The 15,107-nt window shown below is 38.6% G+C and overlaps 2 protein-coding genes across 2 annotated transcripts in view; one reads left to right on the top strand and one right to left on the bottom strand.

Moving 5' to 3' along the window:
- Window positions 1-15,107, top strand: part of LOC127051950 (uncharacterized) — a 260,294-nt gene that overhangs the window by 175,580 nt on the left and 69,607 nt on the right. The gene's annotated exons all lie outside the window — the stretch shown is intronic.
- Window positions 1-15,107, bottom strand: part of EHD4 (EH domain containing 4) — a 55,096-nt gene that overhangs the window by 6,325 nt on the left and 33,664 nt on the right. The window contains exons 4-5 of the mRNA XM_050954964.1: window positions 9,725-10,137; window positions 1,188-1,352 (exon numbers count right to left, since the gene is read on the bottom strand). Coding sequence (XP_050810921.1) covers window positions 1,188-1,352; window positions 9,725-10,137 — 578 coding nt within the window. The remainder of the gene's footprint in view (window positions 1-1,187; window positions 1,353-9,724; window positions 10,138-15,107) is intronic.

Below are 15,107 nucleotides of genomic sequence, written 5' to 3'. Positions count from 1 at the left end.
TCTGCTTTTCTTTATATAAATCCTTCCGTAAAGTCTACCTTTTCAAGCAGTCACCCCTCCCTCCTGATTAGTTATTCCTATAGTGTCCAACTCCTGAACTATGTCTTGAGTTTTTCTTGTTTTACTGCTCATACAACTTACTAGTTTCTAAATTAACTGCAACCACTCAGGAAAGAGACCTGAACATGACTGTGGATAGCTCAATAAAAACCTCTGCTCAATTCATAGTAGTTGTCAAAAAAAGCAAACAAAACTGTTAGGGTGTATAAAGGATAAGATAGAAAACCATTCTGAAAATATTATGCTGCCATGACATACATCAATGGTCCACCTTCATTTGGAATACCATGCCTCTTCTGGTCACCCTATCTTAAACACAGATATAGCAGAAATTGAAGAGATCTCAGAGATGCATAGTGAAAATGATTAGAGGACATGAAAAGATATGAATAGGGACTGAAATGAATGGGACTGTTTAGATGAGATAAGCGACAATGAGAAACACAAGAGTTATACAAAATACTGAATGGTACAAAGAAGGTAACGTATAAATATGAGTGCCTAATTTATGTTAACATATAAATATAAGAGAAAGAGGACAGTCTATAAAACTGAAAGGCAGTAAGTTTAAAAGTGATAGAAGGGTCATTTTTTAATTTTTATTTTTATGTAACGCATAATTAACTTGTAGAACTCATTGCCATAAGAAACCATTGAGATCAACAACATAGTAGGATTAAAAAAAATTATCAGACATGTATATGGAAATGAACATCCACAGTTACATTTAGTAGGATTTTTTTAAATAATGGCTCTAAACCTATAATTTCAGGGAACAAACCAACCACTAGTTTATTCCATAACTGTCTACAGGGACAAGATACTGAACTAGATGAAATACTGGTTTGATTTCTATATGTCATGTTGTTATGAGTTTAGGATACTTTTTTCTGAGGAATTAATCCATTGATTTCATTATTGTGATCCTAACATGCTAATCTAGTGTGAGACACAACAGTCAGTTTTCAATCATGATCAATTTCTGACACTTTCTTGCCACTGCCTGCAGAACCCACACTGTTAAGAGCATTATGGGAGACACTTCTGTGTTCCTACATTTGCCAGGCTTGTCAGAAGTCACTGTTTAATAGTCAGATACAACTGCACTTTGGTTTGAGTTAATGTACCTGCATTTTCTTGACCTCTGGAAAGTCCCCAGGTGAGATATGGTGCTCTCGTTGCAGTTGGATATAGATTTCAGGTAATGTGCTGATCAGCTCCCTCTTCTTGCTCTCTTTTCCAAATACAGATGGCATTTCCTTCTTTAGATGGCTGATAATATAAGCATGAACCTAGAAGAAATGGATGAGGTAGAATAAAAATCCATGCCAGTATTCCTCCTTCTGGCTATAAAAGGAAATGTGAAAGATGAGTTGGGTATTAACACATCTTAGGGACAACATACATCGACTATGGTTTATTGAGAAATACATTAAAATAGACAAACTGCTGATAAGAACATAACATAAGAACAGCCGTACTGGGTCAGACCAAAGGTTCATCCAGCCCAGGATCCTGTCTACCAACAGTGGCCAATGCCAGGTGCCCCAGGGGAAGTGAACCTAACAGGTAATGATCAAGAGATCTCTCTCCTGCTGTCCATCACCACCCTTTGACAAACAGAGGCTAGGGACACTATTCCTTACCCATCCTGGCTAATAGCCATTAATGGACTTAACCTCCAAGAATTTATCTAGTTCTCTTCTAAAGCCTGTTATAGTCCTAGCCTTCACAGCCTCCTCAGGCAAGAAGTTCTACAAGTTGACTCTGCTCTGTGTGAAGAAGAACTTCCTTTTATTTGTTTTAAACCTGCTACCCATTAATTTCATTTGGTGACCCCTAGTTCTTATATTATGGGAACAAGTAAATAACTTTTCCTTATTCACTTTTGCCACATCACTCATGATTTTATATACCTCTATCATATCCCCCTTAGTCTCCTCTTTTCCCAAGCTGAAAAGTTCTAGCCTCTTTAATCTCTCCTCATATTGGACCTGTTCCAAATCCCTAATCATTTCTGTTGCTCTTCTCTGAACCTTTTCTAATGCCAGTATATCTTTTTTGAGATGAGGAGACCACAGCTGTATGCAGTATTCAAGATGTGGGCATACCATGGATTTATATTAGGGCAGTAAAATATTCTCCGTCTTATTCTCTATCCTCTTTTTAATTATTCCTAACATCCTGTTTGCTTTTTTGACCGCTGCTGCACACTGCATGGACGTCTTCAGAGAACTAGCCACAATGACTCCAAGGTCTTTTTCGTGATTAGTTATAGCTAAATTAGCCCCCATCATATTGTATGTATAGTTGGGGTTATTTTTTCCAATGTGCATTACTTTACATTTATCCACATTAAATTTCATTTGCCATTTTGTTGCCCAATCACTTAGTTTTGTAAGATCTTTTTGAAGTTCTTCACAGTCTGCTTTGGTCCTAATTATCCTGAGCTGTTCAGTATCATCTGCAAACTTTGCCACCTCACTTTTTACACCTTTCTCCAGATTATTTATGAATAAGTTGAATAGGATTGGTCAGAGGACTGATCCTTGGGGAATACCACTAGTTACCCCTCTCCATTCTGAAAATTTACCATTTATTCCTACCCTTTGTTCCCTGTCTTTTAACCAGTTCTCAATCCACGAAAGGACCTTCCCTCTTATCCCATGACAACTTAATTTACATAAGAGCCTTCCATGAGGGATCTTGTCAAAGGCTTTCTGGAAATCTAAGTACACTCTATCCACTAGATCCCCCTTGTCCATGTGTTTGTTGATCTCTTCAAAGAACTCTAATAGATTAGTAAAACGTGATTTCCCTTTACAGAAACCATGTTGACTTTTGCCCAACAATTTATGTTCTTCTATGTGTCTGACAATTTTATTCTTTACAATTGTTTCAACTAATTTGCCTGGTACTGACATTAGACTAATCGGTCTGTAATTGCCAGGATCACCTCTAGAGCCCTTTTTAAATATTAGCATTACATTAGCTATCTTCCAATCATTGGGTACAAAAGCTGATTTAAAGGATCTGAAGAGGCCCTTGAGATGTAGGCGCATTTCACGCGGCTCCTACTTTGGGTCTGCAGAAATATAAGTTAACCAGCATTCGCTGCCTTCCTCCAAGCCTTCTGATGGGTTTTTGTAAAATAAGCGGGTGTTCTTTAAATTGTTACCCAAAAATGCTTGAAAAATTGAGTGCACCTATTGAGAAGCACAGCATGACATTCTGTCAGTGCCAACAATGAGAATGAAAGCAGCATAGAAGAATTAGGCCATGATTCTGCAACAAAGGTATGTGTGGGTGTCACTTGTGCCTACACAGAGACCCACTTAAGTTTAATTGAAACAACTACATCTGCCTTTCCAAATAAATTATTTTGGGAAGAGAGAGAGAAAAAAAGTCTCACAAGCAATCTAAGCAATGTCAAGTGATAGGATGATGTAAGTGGAGTAAGTGACAACAGGAATGTGCGTCACTACAGAAGGAGTGCATGGTTTCTATATTTAGGCAACCACAAAAAATGACAGAGCATGCTTCATACTGTAATAACAGTATACCTTGATTGCCTTATGAAGCATGGGGGGGGGGAAAAGCAGAATTATTCCCAGCATCAGGAAAAATATTTCTTTAGTATGAATCCTAAAAGGTGTGGCTGCTTACATAGCATGCGTCAAAATCTTTTCAGGATTGAGGCCTTACCTTGTAAAAATGTTTTTTTTTAAATATATGCATAGATGCAATACAAACACATACAAGCAATTATAGAAAGAAAAAATCCAAAATGATTTTTCACCGAAACTTAGAAATTCTTTTGAAATAATTATTTAACATTTTGATAGATTTCAAAAGGTTAGCACCGAGGGAGGTGAGGGGAACAGTGGGAGTGAAAAGCAACAGAGAGTAGCAGTAGAGAGAACATAGGCATGCAAACATCACGGTGATAAGCACAGTACAAATACCTACATAGATACTACAGAACATGTTTTACAGCATTCTATACAGAAGTAACCTGTGAAGGAAAGAAATATGTTTGTACCCCTTCCGGCTTCTAGAGGAGATTTAAAAGGATTCTCCCACTCTCCCCGCCCCAACTGTTTGCTTGAGGGTTCTATTGTCAGCTGAAGACCTAGAGCTGGTATGACTTCAGCTGCCAAGAAACAGAAACTTTGAACAAGTGAGAAGGGTTTTTAATCAGACTGTATAAGACTTGTGTGTTAGTTAATACCAACTTAATTCAAACTTCGCGCAGACACTTGGGAAAAAGAGCTTTATGCTAAGATTCAGATAGCACCAACTCTAATTCTTTGGCCCTCCAACTGAAAACAGAAAGAAGACAACTTAATATTCCCGAGTTCTAAGAGTCCATGGTAGGCCACTTTCAGTATAACTCCTTTAGTTGCAAGATTTATGTGCGTGTGTGTGCATACTAATGAATTTTTCTTAAAAGGTTGATTTTTGGTCCATATGACAAAGACATTATAGAAATGGACCTAAAAACAAACTGAAAACCAAATATTGAGTGGGATCTTAGTTACTACAGAGAATTCTTTTCTGGGTGTCTGGCTTGTGAGTCTTGCCCACATGCTCAAGGTTTAGTTGACTGCCATATTTGGGGTCAGGAAGGAATTTTCCTCCAGGGCAGACTGGCAGAAGTCCGGGGGGGGAGGGGGGGAGGGTTAGCCTACCTCTGCAGCGTGGGGCACGGGTCACTTGCTGGAAGGTTCTTTGCACTTTGAAGTCTTTAAACCATTATTTGAGGACTTCAATGGCTCAGACACAGGTTTGATACAAGAGTGGGTGGGTGAGATTCTGTGGCCTGCATTGTGCAGGAGGTCAGACTAGATCGGGGTCGGCAACCTTTCAGAAGTGCTGTGCTGAGTCTTCATTTATTCACTCTAATTTAAGGTTTCGTGTGCCGGTAATACATTTTAACGTTTTTAGAAGGTCTCTTTCTATAAGTCTATAATACATAACTAAACTATTCTTGTAGGTAAATAAGGTTTAAAAATGTTTAGAAGTTTCATTTAAAATTAAATTAAAATGCAGAGCCCCCCAGACCGGTGGCCAGGACCTGGGCAGTGTGAGTGCCACTGAAAATCAGCTCGCGTGCCGCCTTCGGCACACATGCCATAGGTTGTCTACCTCTGAACTAGATGATCATAATGGTCCCTTCTGACCTTAAAGTCTATGATTCTATTCACACATGGAACATCTCCTCTTGTTTTATAACAAATGTAATCTTGCAATCATCGAGAAAAAGTCACTTCACCCATAGCCTAGAGGATTGCATGGAATCCCTTCACACCAAAACAGATGAGACACAGGTGGCATCATCTGTAGAGGAAAGGGGTTTGTGTGTGTTGAGGATGACAAGGTTCAAAAGTGAAGAACCTAGATGCACTGGAAAGTGTCCAAGAAGATAGCCATGTCTCATTTGATTCCAGTGTAAGAATCAAGAGTTCTGAAATGGTTAGTTTTCTTGTTTAAAAAAAACACACCAAAAACCTTGCAACTGGCAGATCAATTATACACTTGGGATGTAGGCCCAGAACATTCACATTCTAGGGATTCCAGATGAGAATTAGATACCTGACTGAATCAGTAGAAAAGACTAAACATGACCTTTTAGTTTTAGAAGTCTGACAAACTGAACATTGCTTATAAAATTCCTATTATCCTATAAATGTATCACTGCAGAGAACACCATGATTATTACATTCTCACATAGGTGAAACCTATTTCTTATTGTAATGAGGAAGAAAAGAGTCAGTGTATGAATGTTCATAACGTGTATATTGCAATAATTTAAACTAGTGTGCCGTTATTGAGAAAGACAGAGATACAAGGAATACTAATGCTGAAATACCATACGTCTCTAAGTACGTGATAAATGACAACTGCAAGAATACCAGGGGATGGAGAACAATAATGAAGAATTGGAGGAATACTTCTGGGGTTGTATTTGAAATATTTTTGCTCTTTGGCTTCATTTTGGTCATCTTAAATGTGATTAATTCACTATTCCTTCAAGATCTAATGGAACGATCATTACAGTCGAGGTCTGTGGACAGCTACTGCAGTCCTCTAATCACTGACAGACCATATACAGATCAATGTTGCTCCCACACATAAAAACAATAAATCAAACAAAAAACACTATACATATTTGCTTTCACACACGTTTGTGTTTAAATTTTTGCACAAATGGAAGAATGGAGAAAAAATTAAAATGACAACTTTCGGTATACAAATTCTAGATCTGCAGGAAGGGAGATGTATGGGTAATGCACACTTCTAACACAATGCCAATTAATAACAGCCCTACAGGATTGAATAGATTTATATATGTATAAAGCATCTAGAAAAAATACGGAACTGCAAGTTTGAAAGGCACAATTACTACAATCCTGCACTTTTATTCCAACTGATTACAATTCCGTAAATATCACACAGATTTTATAATATAAGAATGTTTTCCATCTTCAAAATATTTTATAACTAATATCTAACACCCTTGTGGCTTTGAAGCGACACTAGAAAGGAATGATAAGCTAAGCTAAGAAAGGAATCATAAGAACTTGACAATGTGATGGGAATTCACTTGTTTTATTTTTAGATATGTTATGAGTTTCAGGACAGACTGGGAAGGTGTGGCAGGTGTCTGGAGAAATGGACCAAGATAAAATACTTCACAATGATTTTGTTCAAAGAAGAGTGTACAAAATTGTGTTTCAGAGTGACAGCTATTTTAAGATCAGCTAGGACGGAGACATATTACACTGCTGTTGCTTAGATAAGCAGCTGACTTCCCTTTCCATGGCTGTCAATTGAGTACATTCAAGGAACACTAATTTCACTTAAAAAAATTCAACTTCATCCATTTTTATTTTGTATTTAAATAGGATTTATGTTGATTAAGAGTCATGTGCTCCTGATGCTTCTCAGTCATCACAATCAATTACTTTGAAAGGGATTAGTATGCCAATAAGACTGATGAAATCAGATGAGAACTGCAGGAAGGACAGATTAACTTTTAAGAAACAAATATTAATAGAAACATGATATCAAAATGGAATTTTACATAATAATTGACAATTGTTTCTAATATTTTTTTCAAAATATTCCAGGCCATATCAGTAGTTCTAGTCCTGTTTTCCACATTACTAACTCATTTCACTAAGGGCTGCCTACTCAGGAAAGTTTTACTGTATAGTCAATTAACCCATATAGTTAAACTGACATAAACCCCCCACATAGACATTCTTATTCCAGTGTAAGAGTGGCTTTTTCTTTGGTTTAGTTTCCCAAGTGACAAACTGATAAAAGCCCCTCAGATACTGTAATGAGAATGTTTACACATGATGTTAGACCAGTATAACTATATATTGCAGGTTCAAACTCACACCTTAGCCTACACAGGTATAATTTACCCATGCAAGCAAGCCCCAAAATACTATCATCTGCATTTGTATGTCACAGAAATCTTTAGTAAGTAGCAAATTTCTTCTACAATAGCTTCAAAGTTATTTGATTTTTCTTCCTTCCAATTTTTCAGCAAAACACATTTTCAAATCATTTGCCTGCTGAGATTTAGAAAAGGAAAGGTGCTAATTATTAAACATTCCCTAGGGCTTTTCAGAAGAACAGAATATCAGAGTACTTTTGCTAGTATTCTATCTGGAACTTTAATACTATACAATAAAGGAAGTCTACTAAGGAAGAGAAGGAAATATTTAGAGGAAACCATTTAAAACATAGCAATTGAAGTTTATCCAGGTTGGGCCTGGACAGGAAAGGACAGCAGAAGCTAGTGCCATTAAGTAGGGATTTTGAAGACTAGCGTTAAGTAATAATCAGAAAGCTTTAAAATTATTAACAAGCAATCTGGTGATGATTCCAAGAGCTTTACAAATAAGATGCTAGTTTCAAGGATAATTAGAGGCCTAACAAAAAATTAAGTACACACTTTCAACAGGCAATCTAAATAAAAATCAAATACTGCCAAGCCTAGATATATGGACACAAATCAAGTAGCTACTGCAAGGGGATTATCTGATTAGCACATGCAAATACTATTTTCCACAGTTTAAAACAGAGGACAATGTTGGTAGGGCATTTGCCCTGAATGAACCTCTTAGAATCTTAGAGCTCATTTCCTCTCAGGTCTGTCAGAGATTAGGATTTCTTCTGGATATGATGGGAAGCCCACCTTTAGCTGAGTATGTGGGAGATGATGGGTTGGAAATACAGTTTTAATCAGGGGATATTACTTCTATCGTTGAGTTGGCTTGCAAAACAGTGATATACAGGCAGTTCTGTTAAGTAAATGAACGGTTTTTAAGTTTCAATATGGCAGTATTACTCCTTTTAATAGATGTGAAGTGCCAAAGTGGGGTGTGGGTGTGTGTGTGGTATTAAAAAAAAAAATCAAAATAAATTTTGATTACAGAGAAGTTACTTCCCATCGGCAATATGTTGGTTGGCCATGATCTAGTACAAATGCTGTGTGCTGCCACGTGTGTTAGAGGAAGTAAGTGTCTGGGTCTGAACTGTGATCTTTGATCCAGGAATTGCAAGTGCTGTGAAGGTGGTACACTTGGTATTTTGGTGAAGGGGACATCCTGTTTTGCTCAGTCGTCAGCTGCTCTTCCTAGCAGCTGTTGAGGAGCTCCAGGGAGTATATACGAATGGCCCTACTGGATCAGACCATATGGTCCATCTACACCTGTAGTATCCTGTCTGTGACAGTGGGTAGCGCCAGATGCTTCTGGCCATTGGAGGTTTCGGGACTCGTGCAGCACAGATGCAAACTTCACCATTTTGACTAATAGCCATTGATGGACCTATCCTCCATGAACCTACCTAATTCTTTTTTGAACAGTTATAGTTTTGGCTTTCACAACATCCCATGACAATGAGTTCCACAGGTTGACTGTGCATTGTGCTTAGAAGTATTTATTTTGTTTGTTTTAAACCTGCTGCCTATTAATTTCATTTGGTGACCCCTAGTTCTTGAGTTATGTGAAGGAGTAAATAACACTTCCTATTCATTTTCTCCACATTATTCCCGACTTTACAGAGCTCTATCATACCCCCCCATTCCCTTAGTTATGTTAGTAGTATGAAGTTCTCCTTACTAGAAAGAAGATATCCTAGAAGATTTCAAGTCTCCTTCAAAAGGCAGAGAGAGTAACATCCTAAAACACAAAAAGAACAAGAGTACTTGTGGCACTTTAGAGACTAACTTCATCAGATGCATGCAGTGGAAAATACAGTACATGTATCCGATGAAGTGAGCTCTAGCCCCCGAAAGCTTATGCTCAAATAAATTTGTTAGTATCTAAGGTGCCACAAGTACTACTGGTTTTTTTTGTGGATACAGACTAACACAGCTGCTACTCTGAATCCTAAAACACAGTACTTTTCCTTCTATGGCCATCTAAAAGGTCCACTGATTGGCTCACCACATTACTGTCCAGCTCAACACATAATTTAACAATAATTTTTCCTTTAACTTTCTTAACTGAATGCATTTTCCAGAAAACACCTTGTTTCCGGGTGGGGAGGGAAAGATGTAAGAGGAGAGAGTAAAAATGAATGAAACAAATGTAGAAGAGATTGGACATTGAAAATAAAGTTGGCTCTATTCCTGTCTTACCTTTGCAAGTCTTGCCCTCTTGATGAGATCATTGAGTTTCCGCACAGCTGCCTTCTGTGGGAGACTCTGAATGTCTCGGAAGAGATCCTGGGCTTCCACCTCAAAGAGCCTGCGGTTCTCTGTGTTTTGTAGAGGCTGGGCCCAAAAAGAACCAATGTAGACCCGCAACACCTCTGGAGTGTTAATCACCTTTCCGAGGGACCACATGAGTGCACCATAGACCCTCATCAACTGCTGGGTGTCCACCTGGTCAGCCTTGTTCAGCACCACTCGAATCTTGTCATCCTGGCCACGGAATGATTTAATAGCCTCCGAGAACTCATCAGAAATATCCAGCTTATGGGCATCAAAGAGGAGGATGATGCGGTCAACACGCTCAGCAAACCACTGGAGGACCTGGCAGAAGTCATAGCCTAAAGAGAGAGAATACAGCATTGGATGTCACTAAATTGACAACTCTTTATTAAGGATTGTTTAAAGGACTGGCTTATAACCCAGCAGTAGCACTGTGACTTCTAAACTCAATTTCTAATGCTGGTGTCTCAGTCCTTAGATTGGCAGCAGACTGGGTATACCAGGGGTTCTCAAACTGGGGGTTGGGACACCTCAGGGGGTCACAAGGGGGGTCACGAGCTGTCAGCCTCCACCCCAAACCCCACTTTGCCTCCAGCATTTATAATGGTGTTATACATTAAAAACACTTTTTAATATATTTAAGGGGGGGGTCGCACTCATAGGCTTGCTATGTGAAAGGGGTCACCAGTACAAAAGTCTGAGAACCCCGGGGGTACATTCTAGGAATGAAGGACTGCACTGTAACACTCCACAGCCCATTAAGCTGTCCAAGTCACAAGAATTTTATCCATTCCAATGATGACTTTAATGAGAGGGTGGGTTACAGTGAAGAAAAATGAGTCCTGATCTTTGGGCACAGAACAAAAGGAAGTTTAAAGCAAAAACTATTTTAAAAGTCTGCTTGCACAGTTTACAACTCTTGTTGACTGCCTCGCAACAACCCAACTCACTGTCATATTGTAGGGATATTAAAGAAGGTACTAACAGTGATTCCCCCAGTGACAGTGACCCCCTAGTTTCACCAACTGCAAATATATTTTAGTTCTTCTGTTAAAACTTGTAAGCTCCTGTCTGCAGAAAACATTGATTGTATCTGTCCTGTGAAAGATACTCTATTATAAACAAGTTAATTGACTTTTTTCTTGAAGTAAACATATGTTACCTGTAATTGATACAATGTAAACAAACACTATAAGCCCTTAAGTGACTTTCACTTCATTGTAACAGCAATGGCTCCTAGGCACACACCCCGAAAGTGGTGGAGACAGTACATTAAAATATGGTTCAGATAAGGAATGTATGTTGATGAACGCTTGATGTACATGACTGGTTAGGGAGGTGCCAGCCTAGAAAGGGAGTATCCATCAGCCGAAGAATGTGTCAAGTGGACCACCAGACAACCCCCAGAGGGAAAACTGGGATCCACCCCAACACCTGGAAGGATGAGAAACACAAACTTTGGACAGTGTGGAGCCACCAGGAATGTGCCATCTGCTGATTGAGTCAGCAACAGCAGGATGAAACAGCTCCCATAGACTAACATAGGAATTAATTCCTATAAGAATGAACGCCAAAGACTGAGGACTTCGAGTCTCTGGTTCTGCTGCCAGCCTCCAGGAGCATCAGGTGCATCTGACACAGACTCAGCTCCATCCTCATGGCCAAGATACCTGGCCAGTAACTTACCAGCCCAGAAGTTGCTCATGCTAACTATAACACCTACACGGAACTTAAATGAATGATGGTGTGAATGAGTGTGTGTGTGTGTGTGTGTGTGTGTGTGTGTGTGTGTGTGTGTGTGTGTAAGGAATAAGTAGTCAAACAACGTTGTTTACTTTTTGCTTTATTATTATATTTACAAAAAATGTGGCATCTTTGCCTCTTAGTAAGATCTGCTGGTTTTTATTATATTGGTATGACAATATTACAAACAGTACTTCAGGAACTCCTCTGGGAATGACACACAGTCTACAGAAGGCATAATCAGTTTGTGAAATGACACTGAGTTTGGTCTGAGTGACTCATCTTACTTGAATGAGGAACAGGTGAACTAGAAGCCAGTTTTCCATCCCTATCCATCCTCTAATATGAAAAATTACTCTGAAGGACAGTCATAATGCAAGGATAGTGGTGAGGAAACCTGAACAGAATCCAGAATTCAGCACCCAACAGCATTCACCTTTAATCATTGGCAATGTAGGAAGCTCACCATTAAACTCTAATTTAACATCTTCAGACATTTCACAGTATTGAATGCTTCTTTTACATTTACTTATGAATACAGTCATCATCCAGACATTATGTATCCCTTCTGTATAGATAAGCAAAAGGTCCTTATCTTTTACTGTGTTATTGTCCCCAGTTCTCCCTATTACTAATTTCTTATCTCCATGAAGCAGGTAACACAAAGGGGGAAGAGGGTACCCATTCTAAAATCACTTAATTCTCCCTGAAATAATGCCTGCTTAGTCAAGAAAATTCACATCCACATCACAGATGAAGCTGTTTGCCAGCTGTTAAAAACTTCAGTAAATAATCACAAGAAAAATAAGTTTACTGAATCATTAGCGGCTATGCTTCCAAGATGTCTGTTGCGAGCAGTGAACCCTCCAGTGCTTTCCAATAGGAAATTGGCTAGAGGCAGTGTCTAGGAACTCAAAGATATACATGAAAACATTTCAGTGCCAAATTTCGCCATAAAGTACATAGCTGTAGCACCAGTGGGCAGAGGCTGGCCTTAAGTCATTTTATTTAAACCATTAAATTTGACAAGTACATAGTATGTGAAACCAAAAACTAGAAGCTCCAAGTATATTACTTAAAATCTTTCCAACTTTTGCCCTCAAGTCTAACTCCATTACAAATCCAGCACATTCATACCAAATAAGATAGCAAGATTATGCTAAAAAATCTTTACTGAGCTCAAAGCAGATTCAGGTCAGATTCATTAAAACGGTTTTTAAAAAAGGAGCAAATGCTACACCTCCCATTAAGAGAATTGCTTAGCAAGGAATACAAAATCCAATCCCTTTCCCGGTTACTCAGTCTCTTTTTTCTAACTTTTTTCTTAAGAGCAGTTCAGGAGGAGGAGAACAAAAGCCAATGAAAAAAAAGAACATGAACAAGACAAATCCAAAAGATAATTCTTGTTACCCCAAGGTGTAACATTTAATCCAAAAATATTTGATTACTTATCAGTGTTCTTTATAAAAACTATAGAAATAATAGTCAAAAGTGAGGAAAAAACCTACAACACACAAATCACTTCAATCTGCAACACGAATTTCCTGTCTGAAGGGTAAAATTAGGATTGGAGAGACAGAACCACTCCTGGGTTAGGCAGAATGCCAAACTACCCAAAAATATGAACTATATATCACCCACCCTAATCTGAAACATGTAGCATCTTGGTTTGGATTTTTATTAGTTTGGAAGAAAAACATTATTAAATTATGCATTTCAATCCAAACAAAGATGCAAACTAGTGAATTTAAAATAGACATTTTTAATAAAACTTAAGTTCTGCAGAGTTGACTAAGTGAACCAATCCCTGTTGTTAAAGGGTTGGTTGAAAATTTTCCATCAAAACTGTTTTTCAACAGAAAACTGAGTACTGAACTAAATGAACATTGGTGGAAAGTGTTTTCTTTCCCCAGAAAACTTCAACTTGGAGTTTTTGGTGAAAAAACATTTAGCCTTTCAGTTTTTCAAAGAAAATTTTCATTTTCTGTGGGAAATAAACCCGTTTTCTGACCATCTCTAGCAATTATATGACTTTGGTATAACCATAGCAGAAATCTCAGCCATGGTTAAACATTTTAGCCAAATATTTCTAGCACTTTTTATTTCTCTGATGTTTCACTGAGGCCAAGTTAACTGTCTTGGTTTATGTGAATTATTGTAGTTTGCCCACAAACAGTATTTGCTCCAGCCATTGCTACAACGTGCAAGTGGAGCACACATCCCGTAATTCAATTACAGTCTGTCTTTAACCAGTTCCTCAGAAACTCCACAGCTAATCAAATACTTTTGTGTGACATCCATATTTTTGGGTCTTCTAACCCTTCTCTTAACTTCCATGTCTAAGTTTAACACAGTTTCTTACATATTCTTCTAGCCTTCTTTTCATATGCCCAAACCATCTAAGCCTGGATTCCCTCAGCTTTTCTATAATTGATACCACCTTCACATTTCCCCTAATTCATTTGTTCCAAACATGGTCCAACATTGTAACTTATAGCATCTATTTTACCATTGTCATTTCCACTGTATTCAAGATCTGCTCCAGTCTCTTCCTTAGTGCCCAGCATTCAGTCAAACAAAAGTGCTGGTCTAATCACCATCTTGAAGATCTTACCTTTTAATGTAAGAGGCATTCTCACATTGCAGATCACTCCCCTCGCTTATCTCCATTTAGTCCATGCCTTTCCTTTTCTACTTATAAGTTCATAGCTGAGTTCGCCATTATCTTGTACTATCACACCTAGGTACTTGAACTTCTGTATCTCTGGTAATGGCTGGCCCCCTAGACTTACAGTCCTGTTGTCTTCCTACAAGGTATCAGCAAATCTACAGACAATATACTATGTTTTTCTGCCAATTTTCATGCCATTTCTTTCAAGTACACACCTCCATCCCTCTAAATCTTCTTCCATTTCCTATTTATTCTCCCACATGAGCATGACATTGTCTGCAAAAAACATGCACCATGGTGCCCCTCTTTGGATGTTTTCTGTAACTGCACTGAACACCAATGTAAAAACAAAGGGGTTTAATATCGAGCCTCAATATACTCTGATTCTTACTAAAGACAATTCAGTTTCTCCATTTGGTTTTCTAGCTGTGATAACTAGGGCCCTACCAAATTCACAGTCCACTTTGGTCAATTTCATGATCATAGGACTTTTAAAATCGTAAATTTCATGATTTCAGCTATTTAAATCTGAAATTTCACGATGTTGTAATTGTAGGGGTCCTGACCCAAAAAGAAGTTGTGGGAAGTCACAAGCTTATTGGGGGGGGGGGGCTGTGATACTGCTACCCTTACTTCTGCACCGCTGCTGGTGGTGGTGCTGCCTTCAAAGTTGGGCAGCTAGAGATCGGTGGCTACTGGCTGGGACCCCAGCTCTGAAGGCAGCACAGTCACTAGCAGCAGAGCAGAAGTAAGGATGACATGGTATGATATTGCCACCCTTACTTGTGCACTGCTGCTGTCAGGGCACTGCCTTCAGAGCTGGGCGCCTGGCTAAAAGCCGCTGTTCTCCAGCCATCTAGATCTGAAGGCAGTGCAGAAGTGAGAGTGGCAATA

The sequence above is a fragment of the Gopherus flavomarginatus genome, chromosome 5 (assembly GCF_025201925.1).
Source record: "Gopherus flavomarginatus isolate rGopFla2 chromosome 5, rGopFla2.mat.asm, whole genome shotgun sequence".
Lineage (NCBI taxonomy): Eukaryota > Metazoa > Chordata > Testudines > Testudinidae > Gopherus > Gopherus flavomarginatus.
The sequence above is the reverse complement of the archived record's forward strand: the minus strand, read 5'-3'. Positions and strand labels throughout refer to the sequence as shown.